Source organism: Sceloporus occidentalis, unplaced genomic scaffold, assembly GCF_023333645.1.
Source record: "Sceloporus occidentalis isolate IW3139 unplaced genomic scaffold, rSceOcc1.0.p SCAF_1, whole genome shotgun sequence".
Classification (NCBI taxonomy): Eukaryota; Metazoa; Chordata; class Lepidosauria; order Squamata; family Phrynosomatidae; genus Sceloporus; species Sceloporus occidentalis.
The window spans coordinates 284947262-284966471 of NW_028316981.1; the positions used below are offsets into that span (position 1 = coordinate 284947262).

Here is a 19210-nt window from a genome sequence, read left to right on the forward strand (position 1 = left end):
ATAGTCCAGATTGACTGCAACCTCCCAGAGGACCTTTTCTGCAACCGCTCCCAGCCTGTGGAATGGCCTGCTGGACAATCTAGATAGCTTCAAGAAAGCTGTTAAGATGGATCTCTTCCAGCAAGCCTTCCCAGAATAAACTACTGCTACAACGTGATGACTCTGTCTTAATTGTTTTCATGTAATATGAAATTTTAATCTTAAATTGTTTAATTCTTTTTTAAGGGAAGGATAGTTTGTACATATTGTTTTATTCTTTTAACATTGTAAGCCACTTTGATTGTTTTAACAAAAAGCGGGAAGGAAATAAAAGTTTTATTTATTTATTATTTATCTTGTGATGTAAGGGACAGGTGACTAGTTTCTCTTCAGTGACACTGCTGCTTAGAATTCCCTGTGATAAATATTGCTTTTTAAGAAGATAGACAATTAGAAATAGTATTTGGTAATTTTTTGGTCATCTCACCTCTGTATTGTTGTAAACAGTAAGGTAGAACATACACTCTTAAAAGAAAAAACCTGTGACACAATTAGTGTCACAGGCGAAGAAGATGTGATTCACTGGTTTTGCAGCTGTGAGGCAAGTAGTAGCAAAACCACTGAATTGCATCTTCTATCAATTTAAAAAAACCTGAGAGAAGATATGATTCATTGTTTTTGCAGCTGTGAGGCAAGTAGTTGCAAAACCACTGAATTGAATCTTTTATCAATTTATTTTAAATCTCTCTCTCTATATATATATATACACACACACACACACACACAGAATGTGTTCCCAAGTCGGGCTGCTGCTTACATCAGTGATGACACACAGATGACTGACATGCATTTTGAAGCAGCACAAACTAGTGGGGATGACAATCATGCCAAAAAAGAAGCGAGTACAAGGGGATAATAAAAAGATCTGCTTTCATAGTGGGAACAACAGACCTTTTGGAATTGATTTACCAACACAGAGCGAAGGCGAATCCCAAACTAGTTTAAATGTAAGTGGGAATGAGCCCCCTGGAGAACCAGCTACTTTTTTGGCTAGAAAAAGCAATCCATGGAACCTGGAAGATCTTTCAATTCAAGAACCAGGAGCCCCAAACATTACATTTTTGGTGGGTTTTGTGGGCTACGTGGCCATGTTCTAGAAGAGTTTGTTCCTGATGTTTCTCCAGCATCATGTAAGGCACAGTCCTCACATGAACCTGGACTGAATGCTTCCGGAGACATCAGGAATGTGCTAGGCATGTGTTGAGGGAGGAGTGTGCTTTCATTCCTTCCCTATATAGGGGAGTGAGCCAGTTAAGGATATTGTTTCACCTGGCACAAAGATGTGGGGGGGGGGGGGGGAAGAAAATTTCTCTGAAGATGCCAGCCACAGATGCTAGTGAAACACCAGGAACAAACTCTTCTAGAACATGGCCACATAGCCCCAAGCCCCCCCCCCCCAAAAAAAAAAAAAAAAAAAAAAAAAAAACTATGGATGCTGGCCATGAAAGCCTTCGACTTCCCATTACATTTTTTGTTACGTAAAAATAATAAATACTTTTTGAATATGCACATCATAAGATGGTTTAAGATGGTTAACTAGCACACCTTCAGCATGATGAGAGAGAAGAAATTGCAGAAGACAACACAAAGGGAAAAATTGGAAAAGTAAGGAACAGCAAAATAAGTGTCACTATACTAAGTCAGGCCAAGAGGTGGGATTCTTGATGAGGTTGGGATTTGTGAAGCAGATACTGGATTTAATTCCCCAACACATGTACGCTTGGGGCCATACCAGGATAAATTCAGTCCTAATCAACACCAGCCAGAGATGGCGACCTGTTTTTGTCTTCATTTGAAAGCTCAAAGGTTAGTTTTTTATAGCTTGCAAATATTAACACATAAAACACTCCCTCAAATAAAAGCAACATCTTGCAAAAGGCATTTCAACCTTATTCAAAGGCTTTAGTGTACTCCAAGGTTGTTTTATCATATACAGTATAGTAACAAACTTTATAGATAAACACTGGCATTTAATACAAAGAACAATTTAAGAATCTTTAATAAATTATCCAGACAAGTTGGCATTTACAAATGAGAGCAAATAAGAATAGACTTGTTGGAAGTATTAGATGTTTAAAATAATGAGGTAAGAACTTGGATATTATAGGCTGGAAAAGTAAGGGAAAAAATTGCTAAACTGGTCTGGCTTGGGTGTGTGCCTGTATTTGGGCCTGCCAGGGTGTGCCATGTTATTACTATCTAATTATTTATTATTAAACTTTATTTATGAAGCGCTATAAATTTACACAGCGCTGTACATACAATCTTTTTAGTTAGATGGTTCCCTGCCCTCGGGCTTACAATCTAAAAAGACATGACACAGAAGGAGAAGAGAGTGGTGGAGGGAAAGGGTAAGAGGTCCAGCAGTTCCTCTCTACCTCCAAGGCCTGGACCAAGGCAGATGGACTGGAGGGAGGGCTTGGTTTCTTAATGGATGGTTAATCATTTTCCAGGGAAAATACATACTCTCAAGTAGGATAATGCATATACAGTACATAGCAATATCTAAGTCACATCTAGACTAGAATTCCTGTGTTATCATCTTTATATGCCTAGAGTTTTATGCAGTTAATGTAGTCATACATTTTTTAACCACTGTTATCATGCCACCTTGTTACGATACAGTGTAACCTTGAAACTTTAATTAGTTGAAATTGCTTTGTGATTAATTTATATGTGATTTTGGCTCAGGATGCAGGGACATAACCAGGATTTTGGGAAAGGGGGTCCAGACCAAGTTCCACCATTATAATGGGGCTTGAGTGCAGTGGCATGGTAGCATGCACCATTCATTGTATCTAACGGAAGGAGGGGTGGGCCCCACAGACCCCCCCCCCCCGGCTACGTCCCTGCAGGATGTTACAGCTGGTTGGGAAAATAATGATCCTTCTCAGCAGGGACATTTTCATATTTGTTTGTGATGCAGAATTTATGAAATAATTTTATTTCATGATAGTTATGATAGGAATACCATAAAGTTCATACCCACACTGAAGCAAGCTTGCTTCCTGCTGCTCCAGAGACTAGAACATGAACCAGGGGATTCAAATTACAAGAAAAGAGATTCCACCTTAACATTAGGAAGTACATATAAGGGAGTAAGAACTCCCTTATAGTGAAATATAGTTACTTGGAGGGTTGTAGTCCCTGCTTCATTGGAAGTCTTTGAGTTGGATGGGCATGTTTCAGGAGTGCTATAATTGTGTATTCCTGCATGGCAGGGGTTGGACTAGCTGGCCCTTGCGGCTTCTTCCAAGTCTGATTCTCCATCTAACGTGGGGCACTCAGATTGGCAGCAGCTCTCCAGGGTCTTGGGTAGAGAAGGGTTTTTCATATTGCTTATTATCTGATCCTTTCAGATGGGGATGTTTGGAATTCAACCTGGGTCATATGGTCATTCCCCAGAGTACAGAGTCCAACCAGAAGTATAAACTTGCAGCACGCTGTTTTCCTGACATGCATGCCATGTAGGGACTATTTGTGTCTCAGTATTGAACACTGAAAAATTCTCTTATGATTGCCTTTATTGAGCTCCTCTCTCCCCAGAGCCAATGCTGTCAGTTCCCACTCACTCTTTTTATCCCCCACAGAAATGATCAGTTAGGACAGTGCATCTTGGAGGCCATTATGTGATTTAAAAGGTCATTTGTTTGTGGCCTTCTCCTACTTTACTGTCACTTGACCATTTGAAGTCCTGGAATGTGTATTGAACTACATTTTTCACTAAAGTGTATTTTTGCAGTGAGATAACATATGTTACTTTATATTGGTTGATATTTAAGGATGATTTTTTTAAAGGCTATTATATTAAACAGGAGCTGTTTTGTGTTTTTTTAAAAAATAGTTAATGACAGGCAAGAGATGGAATCTCTTGGTTGAATCACAACAATACAGAAAAAGTAGAAGAGGAAAGGTTTCTTTTATTAGCGTTTTGCAAGAAAAGATGGCAGTAGCAAAGCAAGTACAGGTTAAATTATTAAAACAATATGAAATAAATATGTAGAAAAAAGATGAAAATTTGACTAAGGTGTATTATCTAATTTGAAGCATAAAGGTTCTAATGTCAGGTAAACTGAGGAAGTTTATTTATATATTTTGGATGTTGAAGTTATATTTTGTTGAAATTACTGAATAAACGGGAATATTTTTATATATGAGAATTATGATAAGAGAACTGTGAATATGTAATATCTTATTTGGATATATATATATATATATATATATATACACACACACACACACACACACACACACATACATACACACACACACACACACACACACACACACATATATATATATATAATGAATTACAGTTAGCTCTTGTCATCTGTGGATTTGAGCATCCACAGATGGCCCTGCTCCATTCACCCCAATGGTGGTCTGTGCACATCTGTGGCAGTGTGGTTATGCATGCAGTGTGTCACCATTGGGAAAAATGGGACTTGAGGTCCCATACTTTTTGTTCTCCATGGTGTGTGTGTGTGTGTGTGTGTGTCCAGAACGAAACCCCCACAGATACGAAAAGCTGACTATATTTGTCAATTCCAGCCCAGTTTCTATACCTCATGAATTATCATATTAATTTTGCTTTGCACATTGAAGATTCCATAGGGCAGAGATTTTTTTAAACTCTTCTAAAAGATGCTCAAAATGTATAGGAAGAGTCTTTTCTGCAGCTCAGGTATAACATTGGCTCAGAATACAAAAGAGAAGATCATAGCTTTTTAACCCAGTGAAACAGATGAAGCCACCTCTATAAGAAATATGAAGTGGAAAAATGGCCATGAGTATGGTTTTCCATGACAGTTCTAATTGCAGTAGCCTCTTAGTATCCACTGGGGTTTGGTTCCAGGACCCACCATGGATACCAAAATCCGTGGATGCTCAAGTACCATTATATACAATGGGGTAGTAAAATGGTGCCCATTATAAAAAAAATGGCAAAATCAAGGTTTGCTTTTTCTTTCTTTTGAATATATTTCTAGTTGTGGATGGGTTAATCTGTGGATGCATAGGTTTGACTGTAGTAGTACAGTGGTTGCATTCAGACACAATGATAACACATTTAACTGTGTGATCCCTGCTTATTCACTGCCTGTTTGCAGCCAACAAGCCAAAAAAGAAGCAGTAGAGTAAACCCTTCTTTCATGGTCTTTTGGCTACGGAAGCAAGCCAGAACACCAGTTGTTGCTGGATTCAAATAACATGAGAAGCGAAGCTCTCATGTGTTTCACTCTTCTCACTGTAAGCAGAAAGCAGCACACACCTGCATTTTACTCATAAATGATAAACTAGAGTTCCCATAGTCCCTGGCTTAGTACTGTTATTTGAACACAACCAATGAATGAATGCAATACATGCCAAATCTAGGGTGCTGCAATGAGATATGATACTTGTTATGTCTTTAGTTAAGTTATAATTAACAGATTATACGGTGGCTAGACCTAGGAATTAGATGTATATATACAGTTCTTCAGAACACAGACTAGTGTACTGCATCTGGTTGTCCTTCAACCGAAAGAAACTTCTGTCAGTGGAACAGGGAAGAGTTTGATTTTCATGACTTGCCTTTTCCTCTGCAGTCCTCCCAACAGCAGAGAATTACCAGAATGACCTACCTCCTGATTCTGCTGCCAGCAATTTCTGTTTGATTAAAGAAACTCATCAGAGGGTGGGATATCAGTGCATACAACTCAGTATGTAAGCAGTTCAGTGCTTTCAATTTCTCCCCCGAAAAACCTCTGCAATAATGTAGATGAAACATATGCTAAGTTACCGTATCTTAGATTATTTCCCAGTAAAGCTTTGAATTGTTTGAATAAGACATTTAAACCACACAAAGTGTAGTTTATTGAAATTTCCTCTTGAATTTTCCTATGCTCATCAAATATTTAAGTTCAACTGGTATGGGTTACTGGAAAAACTGTTCAAATATTTATATAGTATATATAAAATTTAAATGATGTATGTTTTCAGTTTTGTTTCTGAAATATTAGTGAAATAAATATGCTGAGATGGATACAATTCAAACTTCCTGTTCAAAAATGTTCCACAAGTCATGTCACAAGATCCTGAGACAGTTTCTTACAGCAATATCATAAATAAAGCATATGTGTTGACTACAAATTTCCAGTTAAAAGATTCAACAAGTGATGTGAAAGAACTCTGTCTAAAACCATATGGCCCTGCAGATGTTCCTGGACTGTAGCTCCCATTACCCCTAGGCAACATAGCCAATGATGGGTGGAGATTTGTAGCCGAGCAACCTCAGGAGAACTAAACGTTCCTCATTCTAGATCTAGATTGCTGTGGTCTATTCTGGCTGGCTTCCCACCTCTTTGAGAGAGACAGACAAAACCAGTGGTTCTCAATTTTCCCCCCTCTGGATCCCCCTTTATATCTACATGCATATGTCAGGCTCCCCTCCCACCCCAGGTAGTATATGAGATTTTGCCTTTGGAAAGGAAAGGTTTTTAACTTTGCTCCTTGTTTAGTCAGAAACCCCACCAGCCTTGGGGTTCTGCCTTTGGAAAGAGCAAACAGAAAGGTTACCTTTGATCTGTCAAAAGATAGAAATGAGTGGTTTTACCTTTGGCAAAGGGTAAGGAAAAGGGGCCAGTGAACTTTGCTTCACATCTCCCAAATTGCCCCCCATGCACACACAAGCTCCAGCCTCCCCACTCTGACACTCAGTTTCTTCTCTCCCTGCCATGCTGTCTGAGCTGAAAGGGATGCTGAAAAAGTGTTCCAAGTACATTCCCTCTCTGGCAGGTCAGCTCATCCATGTCTAAGGTCAAAGCTCCCTGTTTGAGAAACTGGCATGCTACCCCTGAGGGGCTGTGCCCCACTTTTTGAGAACCTAGAGTCAAACATGTTAGGAATCAGCTTCCCATGATCTATGAACACAGGGAGACTGAGGCCTAACAAAGATTTAGCACTATTTTCTCTAGGGAATGGTAAACAACAATTCTATGATTCATCATTTGTTTGTTTGCTGTCATGCAGCTCCAGTCTTATATCCGTGCAAGCAGAAAGGAATACTTGATCAGGGTACATAATTGAAATTTCTGCATAATGTTCCTTTTGACTCAAAAGGTTGATGAATACTGTTTCATAATTTAAACTTTAAAATTAGAGGAGATGAAGAGGGTATCCTGAAAGTTGTCAGAGGCAAGGCCGTTTCAGAGAAGTGCCATTTGCTACCTTTCCGCTATTTAGATAAAGTGTTCTCCACAGCTTTACCCTATCCCAGTGTAATAAGAGCAGATTCTGAAAATGAGATTAAAAGAATTCAAAGCTATACACATGTGTGGATAAGTATAAAAATCAGTTGATCACAACAGCCTTTTCTAAATATATTTTCATTTGGTGGCAGAATGACCACAACATAGGCACCAATTCAGCTTTTAAGAGGAAAGGATTCAATTTGTGAGGTGCTCTAATTTATGGGATAAAGAGACCAGCAGACCTCTCACCTACCTATCTAGGGAGACTAACTCCTTTAAGTATTGAGGTCCAAAGCTATTTAAGGCTGTAAATGCAATTTTATTGTTGTTGTGTACCTTCAAGTTGTGTACTTTCAACTTATGGCAGCCCTAAGGCAAACCTGTAATGGGGTTTTCTTGACAAGATTTGTTCAGAGGTTGTTTGCCATTGCCTTCTCTTAAGGCTGAGAGCATGTGACTTGGCCAGGGTGGGGTCATGATTCCAGTGGGTTTCATGGTCAAGTGGGGAATTGAACCCTGGTCTCCAGAGTCATAGTCCAACACTCAAACCACTACCCCACACTGGCTCTCTCAAATGTCATTGCCAGCACTTTAAATTCAGTCTGGAATGATATTAACAGCCAATGCAATTCTTTTAAAACTGGTGTCAACATGGTTTATGTATGATGTTCTGGTCAGCAGTCTAGCTGCTGCATTTTGCACTAGCTGCAGTTTCTAAGTCATCTTCAAAGGCAGACCCATGTAGAGTGCATTGCAGTAATCTCAACTGGAAGATACAGTGCATGGACTACTGTAGCTAAGCTGGTCCTGCCCAGGTCATACACCAGTTGAAGCTGCCACCCCGCAGCAGCCATAGATTCCACTTGGTTCTCCAGGGACAAAGATGGATCTAGGCATATTCCCATCTGCATACCTGCTCCATCATGGGGACTGTAGCCTAGTCCAGGACAAGCCCCTTACCCTGTTTCTGGACCTGAGAACCACCAGTTCACAAAGCCTCTGTCATATCAGGATTCAGCTTCATCAGTGATTTACAAACTTTGGTCCCCCAGGTGTTTTGGAGCTCTAGCCAGCTTTGCCAACAGTCAAGAATTCTGGAAGCTGAAGTCCAAAACATCAGGAGGACCAAAGTTTGGGTCCAGCATTTGCATGGCCTCAGCCACTCTTGATGAGAAGAAGACAGAGTAGATTTATTGACAAGATAGCAGTCAGTTAAATAAAGATGTAGAACATTATTTCTAACGTGTAATCTTAGCCAACCTTCAAACATTCCCTAATAGAATAGACAGGTACTTTGTTTCTTATATGCTACATGGCTTATTGTAAAATCAAAAAGTCTGTTTTCCTGACAAAGACTGGACATCTGGGAACATGTCTGCCTAAGCGTTGACTGAAGACAAGATACTGGAAAAGATTAATCTTTCTACTTATAGGAACTTGCTTGTTAAACTGACATAATGGTCAGGGCTACTAAAGGATACCAGGCAGATGGAGGTGAAACAAAGGCCAACATGTACTGTCACCACCTCAGGAAGGAAGGAAGGCAGGAAAGAAAGGACACTGAAGTCCTGATGCAGTGAAGGAAAAAATGTACATTGGCATGAGTTTTCTACTATTTAACCCTTAACTCCTTTCCATCTTTCTATAGAGGAGGAATTGGCTTACGGCAACTTTAAAAAACAGGGATGGTTTAATGTAACTACAACGGTTTAAAATTTCTGTGGATTATAAGAAAGTCAAGCTTCACTCTCTTAGTCCTTTTCCTTTGTAAAGTAAAAGTAAGGTGGCTTTTTCAGAATTCACCAACTGTTTTTTAACATTTCAGCAGTTTTTAAAAAGATGAAATCTACAGTTATGTATGGCTATACTGCAGGATGAATATATTTCTTGAAATACTCTTGCTAGTGATAAACATGTTGTACTTAAATTGTGACTTGGAAGTCTATATTACTTATGTGAAAGCATTTTTTAGGGTTTTTATTTGGTTACATGTATTTTGAGCACCCTCTGGTGGACCACTGAATTAGAGCACAAATTAGAGCACAATTTTTTGAAACCTGCCATAGACTTTCAAAAGATATACTGGAATTTTAAAAAAATATAGAATGTAGTGATGCATGAAATCTAAGCATAATCTCATTTATGTCTGAAGTAATTATGTTGATTTCTTATTCCTCCTACTTTTCCCAGACAGAGAAAAGCAAGTGAAAGATACCTAATGGTGCTGTGATTAGAATTGATGTAAAACAAAGAGGTGATAAAAGAGTTGTTGTTTAAACCATGTGAAGGGCACTTGTCAAAGCATAATGTTCTATCTAATTGCCTGCTTTAACTAAAATATATATAACTCTGTAATCACCTTTATTTGGTTTCCATAATTAATGAAGAGAAGATATAAATTAATAATAATTATAATAGTTATAATAATAACTACAGCTTTGTAGAAGAACTTACTAGTTTCTAGCTTTCTGGCCTTCCTCTTTCCCTCATGTGGATATTGTCTCCTCATATACCACATATATTTTTACCCGCTGCATAAACCATCCCAGCTTTGGAAATAAATCCTCTTGATAGAGCTGACCCAATGTTCTACTTGTTTGGTCCCAAGCAACATGGTTAACAAGGCCAGTGTTTCCAGTGTTTGTATGCACAGGCATATGCATCAGTTGGATTATGTCAAGAAAATAAGAAAATTTTGATAAGGATGTTTTAACAGTGTTAACAAGCTGGACTTTTATGGTGATTTTAAAGTGTGTTTTCTCTTTCTCTCTTTATTTTTCACTGTTTTTTTAAAATTTAGATTTCCTCCTTTCTCACCACTGAAACCATATCCTAAACAATTTTCTTATCGAAAAGAAATTGTGAAATTCCCAAATTGGGATGATCTAGAAAGAGATACTTTCCGAGAACACATCCCAGTAAAGCCCATCGTGTTGGTAAGAGTTCCAACTTTGTTAATGCAGATTTGCTTTACAGTATGTGAAGGTTATCTTCTCTGTATCCTTTTTCAGAAATGTATTAAGAAAAGGTAGAACTGGTAATTATATGGAACAAATATAGGTAAAACAATAAAAACACCCTTTCCCAAAATTTATCATAAGAACAAATAAAGGAGACACAATAAAACAGGCAAAGTCGGCTGATTGAAACAACATGCAAACAAAACAAACAAAAGAGAAAAAACGAAGTAGCTGGCCTCAGTAGTTAGGCCTGTGACTAGGGTTGCCATAACCCGGTGGCCCCCGTGCCATTCACGGTTTCAGGGGGCCCCTCCCGGTCCCGGTCCGGTTTGGGCCCCCACCCGTGCCTTGTTCCCGGTTTGGGGGCCGCTCCAGCCATTGCCGCTGCCGCTAACGCAGCTGCTGCGGCGCCAACCCACCTCCTCCTCCGGCTCCGCCTTACTCCTCTTCCTCGGCGGGCAGCAGAAGCGCAGCCGCCACCGCGCCCCCACTGGGAGGGCTTGCGCGCCGCCCAGGCCCCAGCAGGGGCCAGGGGCAGTGTGCGCGCCTGCCCCACTTCCCTCCACGCGCGCGCGCACCTGCCTGCTTCCTTCCGCACGCTCACCAGCCTTCATAAGGAGGAGGAGAAAGGAGACGGAGGAAGGGTGCCTGAACTTAGGCCAGGGCAGAATTGGGGCAGAGGAGGAGGAGGAGGAGGAGGAAAGCTGAGTCAGTGGCCATTAGGTCTGCCTTGGTTTTTTGGGGTTTTTAAATTATTTTTAAATATATAAAATACTTATTTTATTTTATTAATTTTTATTATTGCTTGTTTTTATTTTATTTTATTAATGTTATTATTGCTTGTTTTTATTTTATTTTATTAATGTTATTATTGCTTGTTTTTATTTTATTTCATTAATTTTATTATTGCTTGTTTTTATTTTATTTCATTAATTTTTATTATTGCTTGTTTTTATTTTATTTCATTAATTTTTATTATTGCTTGTTTTTGTTTTATTTCATTAATTTTTATTATTGCTTGTTTTTGTTTTATTTTATTAATTTTATTATTGCTTGTTTTTTATTTTATTACATTAATTTTTATTATCAAATATATGCACCCCTGCCTTGTTTTTTTATTTTTTCCCCATTATTTTTTATTATTAAATATATGCAAGTGCATTTTCTGTGTATTTATGGTGCTTTGAATGCTAACAAGTCTGCCTTTCTTGGACAATTATAGTGGTGATGATGATGATGATGATGATGATGATGATGATAATATTGATATCAACAAGCCTCTGAGGCACGGCCAATGTAACTTGCTGTGATTTTTACAAACTCATGAGCAGTGAAGAAAAACCACAGTCCCTTGCCCAAGTACACACTTCTGAGAAGTACAGTTGAACCCGAGGGCAAGTCCATTTCTGCCATCTGTCTAAGAATAATGCCAAAATGTCCTCCATTTTGATCATGCCTAAAAACATGCATTTATATTAACATTTTTTTAAAAAAAACTCATTTTTGCGTGTCCTCCATTTTTAAACAATGTGTCCTACATTTGAAAATGTTGCCCTACATTTGTCCTACATTTGTCCCGGTTTGGAGGTCCTCACTTATGGCAACCCTACCTGTGACTCTACCATTGTCACTTTTTGTCTCTTTTGTGCTATTTAACATCTTTACCTGATGAAGAAGCCAGCAATGCTTTGAAAGCTTGCATAATGTATTTTGTTCATTTTAGTTGGTTCAATAAAGCTATCACTGTTTTATGGATTTTGTTGTACTCAACAACTGTAGTTTTGGTGACAGTCACACCTCCTTGACAAGGGTATTCCAGAGTTGGGGAGCCCCAGCAGAGGAGTCTCTTTCTTTCTGTCTCGTACTGATATGTATGGTACCCCACCTTTACCTGATTGGTTTATATAAGAAATATTTCTTCACAAGTCACTTTCTCTGGATAAGGGTCACTATGTTGTTTCTGCAGAAACATTGTCGTTATTTTAAATATGAAGGATTGTTACTATTACCTTCCACTATAGAATTCAGAAATGTGGTTCAAACGTCACAGTATAGCAATTGGAGAAGTACCAACATGCAAACTCATACATCGGCGACAATTAACAGAAGCAAATCTAGAAGCAATATGGAAATCCATGACATTGTCACAGTAAGTATATTGTAGGAACCCTTCCTTTTCTGTTACTACAGTAATAGACAATCTGAAATCATCAGTTAATAAATCTATGAACTGAGCTCTATGTCTACACAATCATCTTATTGACTTAGAATAATAGAATAATAGAGTTGGAAGAGACCACAAGGGCCAACAAGTTCAACCCCCTGCCATGCAGGAACTCTCAATCAAAGTATCCCCTTGTGTCCCATGATTTGCAGTGTTACCTTTTTAACAATCCAGTAATATATAGACCCAGCACTTCTAATGCACCAGAGTGTACTTGCTGCTTTTTATTGTTGTTAGTCATTTCGACTAATTTTCATTATGGAAAGAAAAGATGGAGATGTAATCAAAACAAGTCTTTGTTGTGCACTTTGGGACCACATGTCTTGTATGTGGTGAGAAGTGTTCTGATATTCTTTGTGTGTGTTTCTGTGTGCTTTCTTCATACCCTTGATGGGGGGAAACAGCTGGAATGGTGTATATGAAAGGGTGTCAGGGACCACCACACTGCTCTCTTATTCTGCTGCTTCTCACAAAGTGAGGAAGCTGCCAGTTTCATCAGTGATGAGGAGAAGGCAGGCAGCTGTGCAGATGCTCAGTTACCTTCCATTGTGGCACCACTAGAAATTCAGCAGATGGGTGTGTATGTGTGCTTGTAAACCAACGATAAAAGTCAGTTCTGTAACCCTGGGGGAGGCAGATGAAGGATCCTGAGTGTAGATTTACTTGACTTGTCTCAGACTGGACGGTCTACAGACAGAGGCAAAGACAGAGGGTTAAGGAACTGCCAAGCAGACTCCAAAGAGGTAAAGACTTGGCCAGAGGGAGAGAGAAGAAAGCAAGGTAGGGCCCAAGAGCAGAATCTCCCTAGGTGTTTGGCTCTCAATCTGAAGAGCCACCATTATGCCAAAGCAAACAGTTCCAAAGAGACTGCTTGACTTGCTTGCTGACACAGGTGATGGAAAGGTCCCGAGGGTCTGAACTTACCCTCCTCCACATGGAGGACCTGAAAATGGAAAGCAGATGATAACACAGGCATACCTTGCAAGTGCCCCCAGACTGTGAAACGGCCTGCCGGATGAGATCCGTCTACTTACATCCTTAGACAGCTTTAAAAAGGCTGTTAAGACGGATCTCTTCCGGCAGGCCTTCCCAGACTAGAGAACCCGGCCTTAGAAAAACGTCTGGGAAAGGTACTGCTGCTCCCACTGGTTGCTTGTTGGTATGATGTTGTTGACCTTCTGGTCAGTTTTTAACTTGTATGTTTGTTTGTTTGTTGTTGATGTTGTTCTGTTTTTTAAATATTGCATTGAATTTAATACTTTTTTAAGGAGGGGAGGGTACCAGGGATTTTATATGTTTTGTATTTTTAACTTTGTTAGCCGCCCCGATTGTTCTCAGAGGGGTGGGATACAAATAAATATTATTATTATTATTATTATTATTATTATTATTAAGTGACTGATCATGCTTGCAATTTAAGGGCTGCTAATCCAGCTCATGGCCCCAGGGGATAGTACAAAAGGCCTTGTCACTGTCCTGACCTTGTGTAACAGAAGATGGGACAGATGGGCCTTTGCGCTTTGTAAAGCTTTGGAGCTGATAAACCTCTCTGTGTTGGAATACTGGGTTGTATCATCTTGGTAGTCGATGGAGCTTGAGGGCTGTGCTATGCTTGGAGAGAGTGGGCAAATTCACAGTGTGTAGTCAAGACATTGGGGGAAGGGTACAAGATTTCTTCTCCTCCCATATTTTTCCATTTTAGATTTCAGACTATGCAATGGGTAATGAGAATGCATAATCTGAGATGCATGGGCTCTGTGTTTGCTGAGTTTGTTTTAAAAATGAAGCTGTTCTTTTTTCTGTTAGTATTGTAAGCTTGAAGGTGGTTTATAATGCTCATTAAAGACATCTGTGGTAAAATCTAGGTATTCCAGTAATTGTAATATGTAATTCTTTTCCAGCTGTGCTGCTAGTGTGATAAACCTATTTGTTTACCTCTTACACAGCTTGCAGAAAGCAATAGGCGTGGATTCTCTGAATGACATGCTGGATGCTAAACTTGTGAATCCAAAGCATATAATTCAGAATGTGTATAATGTCAACAAACAGGGAGTTGTCATTTTGGAAGATAAATCAAGTAAGTGGTCACCTGCTTTTCCAGAACCTGTGTATTTGCTCACATGATCATTTAATGATACATTCATAGCTTGGAAATGTGACTTTGGGAGCTACAGTTCTGGGGGGTTCTTGGAGTTATAGTGAAGAAAAATATCTTTTAAGAGCCTGGGTCTGTGACTCATTTAAAGCTGGGATGGACTAACTATGTCTAGGGTTGAATTTCAGCTATACTTGGTGAAATTTCTGTGCAACTGTTAAAAGTGCAGGAGCCCTGTTCCCATCTGTATGTGGTCTTCCTAGGTTGACTGTGACCCTTGGCCTACTTTAAAAGAAAACTCTGCAAGCGGTCAGTTTTGATCTTGGACAAGGGTGATCTGTTTCCCACCACCAGTCTCTACTGAGTGAGGTGGGAAAATGAAATGGAGAGAATGGAAGGACTGATGAAATGGGGCCCATTGGTCGGGAAGGGGGCCTGGCATCTGCTGCTATTGCAGATGTTTTTGTCTTTTCTGGTATAATCATGATCTATTTGCTGTTTTTGACATGTGTTGTAAAACTAGTAAATTTTGAAGAAAAAAATAATGATCTACAAAATTCATTATGATAAAATATTAAAGATTTTCATCACGCCTGCCCTTGTGACAAAAGAGAGTAGACATGGGACCAAGTAAGGGATAGAAAGCTATGGGTAAGCACAGGGATGCAAACTGGAAAGAAGGAAATGAAAGGAGCGGATAGGTAGGCAGCAGTGGGAGAAGCCACAGGTTTAAAAAAGATCTCCAGTAACAACAGACCCAGATATGATCAGTCCACTGTGGCCTCAGCTGTGTAGTGGAGATAGAGCAACAGGAGCTCCACATCAGCCTCTCAGAGGAGTTCCCAGATATCTCTTGGCTGATCTGGTTTGGATGCTATGGAGTATGTCAGGGGTAGGCAACCTGCGGCCCGGCAAGGCCTTGGGACCGGCCCCAGCCTGGTCCTGCCGCCGATTGCCGCCGGAGCCTTTGGCCTCTCATGTGAGGGCGTGGGGCCTTTGGCCTATCAGGAGGAGGTGGGCAAGGGGGGGCAAGTGGCAGGCAAGGGGGGCAATTGTCTATAGAAGCCTCCGAAACATGCATTTATATTAACATTTTTTTTAAAAAGCAGCAAATTTTTTTTTGCGTGTCCTCCTTTAAAAAAAAAAAAGTCCTCAATTTGAAAATTTTGTCCTACATTTGTCCCGGTTTATTTATTTAATTGTTTTTTTTTTTAAATTAATTAATTATTTATTTTTGGGCTTCGGCCCCCCAGTTGTCTGAGGGACAGCAACCCGGCCCCCGGCTCAAAAAGGTTGCCTACCCCTGGAGTATGTGATGTGGGGAGGACTTCCTCTGGATATGGGTCAAAGAATGAAGTTAGAGATATGGCCTTGGGGGAGGGTGCTTGTTGTTGTTGGGTTGTTATTTCTTACCCATCTCCCCCCATGGATTGAGGCAGGGAACAAGAACAAGTAACTGACATCAGTTAAAACACACCAGTTAAAATCCACACCAATTTAAAAGGACAAATAAGATATACACATATTAATCCAATCCATATTTAAAATTCCCAATATAAAAATAATCTGGATAAGCCTGCTGGAAGAGACTGGTCTTTAAAGCTCTTTTAAACTGAGACAGCATATTTAGCTGTTGAATCTATTCCAGCAGGTCATGTCACAGTCTAGGCACAGCTGAAGAAAATGTCCTCGAGGTGACAGTTGCCAGTCTAGTCCTGGTCGGTTGTAGTAAATATCCCCCAGAGGACCTGAGTATACGAGATGGGAGGAGGTGATCCTGTAGGTAACCTGGACCCAAACCACATAGGGCTTTAAAGGTAATAACCAACACTTTTGATAGGGGCAGCAGTGACTGTGGGGGAATGGGGCCAGGAGACAATGGTTATAATGAATATCTTGGAAAATGTGTCATATTATTTACATTCATTCATTTATTCATTTTTAAAAATTACTTCTATTTAATCAGTTTCCAAGACAGCATACATAAAAATTTAAAAACTATTTAAAACAATCAGCATCCCCTTCCAACTCCAACATGGAATTCATTGGCTTCAAAGAGGAGATGGTTCAACCAGGGATCATAAATAAAATTTTACTCAGAGATTTCAAAATATAAAAACATATTTTAAAAAAACCTAATTCCTAAAAATGTGAGAAGCTTTAGGTAAAGTAATACTGCCAATGTATCAGAAATTTCATAGGGTCACAGCAAGAAAAGACAGGTTTCCTCTTCAAGAAACTGAAAATCTAAATGATGACAACAAATAAAGAATTGGTGGGAAATAGAACAGTGAGATGGATATGAGCAAATATGGTCATATAAATGTAGGCATCATTGTATAGGAAGATGAGAGACAAGGAGTGCCATGGATGCACTGCATGCAGTTCAGTCCATGGATTTTTGAGCTAAAGTCTGCCAGTACATGACACTGAATGAAAAACATTTTGCACATACTTAAATGACAGTTCCATGTTAATCATATCTTATTATGGGTTGTTTTATCATTATAATCTCTGGGTTAAAAGAAATTCTATGTCTATGTCCCATGTCCGGTTTGAAACAATGTGTTTTGCTTTACTGTAATCATCCCTCTCTGGAGAGCCCTTTGTGCAGCTCATGTTGCTATGCAAAATTAAGTGTGTATGTATGTGATTCTCTAGAACTTGTCCTGCAACTATCCTCATCTCTCATCATCAGCCATGCTCGCTAGGGCTGTCAGGAGTTACAGCCCCGAAACATCTGGGCTACACATACACCCACTCCTGTTGTACTATGTACTTTTCTCATGTATGTTATACTCGGTGGGGTGTTCTGACATAATAGATACTGCATGGCACTTTAAATGCACCCTGAGCTTGCATATGGAAAACCAATTTCTCTGTGTCATGTAATCAGCACTAATGTGTTTAACCATTTTTTTAAAAAAAAAATCTCATCTCTGTTCAATGCAGAGGAGCTTCCTCACTGGGTTCTCTCAGCAATGAAGTGTCTTGCAAATTGTAAGTATCAACTTGATATCAGTGAAGTAGAGATTTTCCTATCTTTTTATTTATTTAAACAATGAATTGGACTAGGACTAACCTGTCATCCAACACAGGGCTTCATTTTTTGGTGTGAGAGCCATTGCAGTGTGGTTCCCTCTCTCTCTACTCAGTAACAATGGGAAGTCAAAGTCATTTGGGTAAATTTTACAAGAGAGCAATTTTGAAGTAGTTTTGCCTTCAGAGAATAAAAAAGGTAAACTGGTGACCACATTAGAAGGATTCAGTCTCCCTCTTGGCTGACCAGCAGATTAGGAGATGTGACAAAACCATGTGTATCAGTCCAGGTGACCCCTATCCAACAGGTCTATGCTGATGTTAAATGAATAGATTTATATGTTCAAATATCTAGTGAGAGTGATTTGGAGGATTTAACATCGAACTATGGGAGTAAATTGGGAGGAGAAAGCAAATGGCACCAGGGACTTAAAGCAAAAGAAATTGTAGATTTAACTCAAGTGTTGAAAAAAAGGAAAAAGGGAGAGCTAAATCGTAAGAATTCTTTAACTTTTCCTTTAAGGTTGGAGAAAGAAGCAATGGAAGTGGTGAAATCTCTGAATGTCGCTTTGGTCCTATTGAGTTCCAAACCATCATTAGGGAAGCAGTAGCAAATGAATTAAGCTCATTCTTATCTGGGCAGAATACACAAATATTGGGAAGCAATGAAATTATGAATTTTAATACAATGAATTAGTAGTCACAAATGAACTTGATGATTTAATGACATTAAGAGAATCTGATTAACAGATTCAATGAAATTAATTCAAACAGTCAAGAAGTTAGGGAGAGACAATATCTGAAAGAAGGAAGTTCAGAACAGAAAGAACCTAGCATTCAGAGAAAGAGAAAGTTAGACACAGATGCAGACTTTAGGGATAGATTAGTGGAAAACAAACCAAAGAAGGGTTTCAAAAAATCAAAAAATGCAGAAAACTCACGCATTGTCACTGATTTAGATGTAAAGGTAGAAGAAGAGATGCATGGTGATATAGTGCAGGGGGATAACATCAGTGAGATGCTGTTTCAGTATTGGCTAGGCCAAAATCGAGCAGCTTTTTATCTGTGTCTGATGTGCCACTCGTTTCTGGCATGTTAAAAGGGTCTGAACTTGAATATGTGAAATGTGTGGCTTAGTTTGCATGAGCGCGACTCAGAGAGCTTAGCCCTTGAGCTGCCACATGGCCACTGTACCTCTAGTTTCTGCCGAGACAATCCAATGCCTCTGTTCCTGGGAGTGTTCTTGTTGGCTCTGGTTTAGGGTGATGATGGATTGAGAGTGGCCAGTGTACATTAGTTTCTTGAATCTGCAGCCTTCACAAGTGGGATATCTTACAGTGTGGTGGTATGTGGAATACTATTTTCATTCTCTGACTCCCCTTGAAACTCATCAGTGGTAGGACCATTAATAGGCTCCTCTTCTTCTCCTGATATCTTGTCCAAAAACATGACAGATTTTCCCTGGCATGCCAGCATCATCTATAATTACTGGAAATGGAGTAGTATTGGGCATGGGAAAGAACCTTTTCTCAGAAGATCTCAGATTTTTGAAAGGAGCCAAGCCAAACGGCTTAGAGCGGTTGTTGGCAAAGTCATAGTTGGCAAACAAATGCCCCCACCCCCA

At 39.5% G+C, this 19210-nt stretch overlaps 1 protein-coding gene across 1 annotated transcript in view; it reads left to right on the plus strand.

Annotated features, from left to right (window-relative positions):
- The window catches only part of LOC149324010 (DEP domain-containing protein 1B-like), a 43267-nt gene that overhangs the window by 10506 nt on the left and 13551 nt on the right, over positions 1 to 19210 (plus strand). The window contains exons 3-6 of the mRNA XM_089513169.1: positions 10069 to 10204; positions 12250 to 12377; positions 14399 to 14529; positions 17500 to 17547. Coding sequence (XP_089369295.1) covers positions 10069 to 10204; positions 12250 to 12377; positions 14399 to 14529; positions 17500 to 17547 — 443 coding nt within the window. The remainder of the gene's footprint in view (positions 1 to 10068; positions 10205 to 12249; positions 12378 to 14398; positions 14530 to 17499; positions 17548 to 19210) is intronic.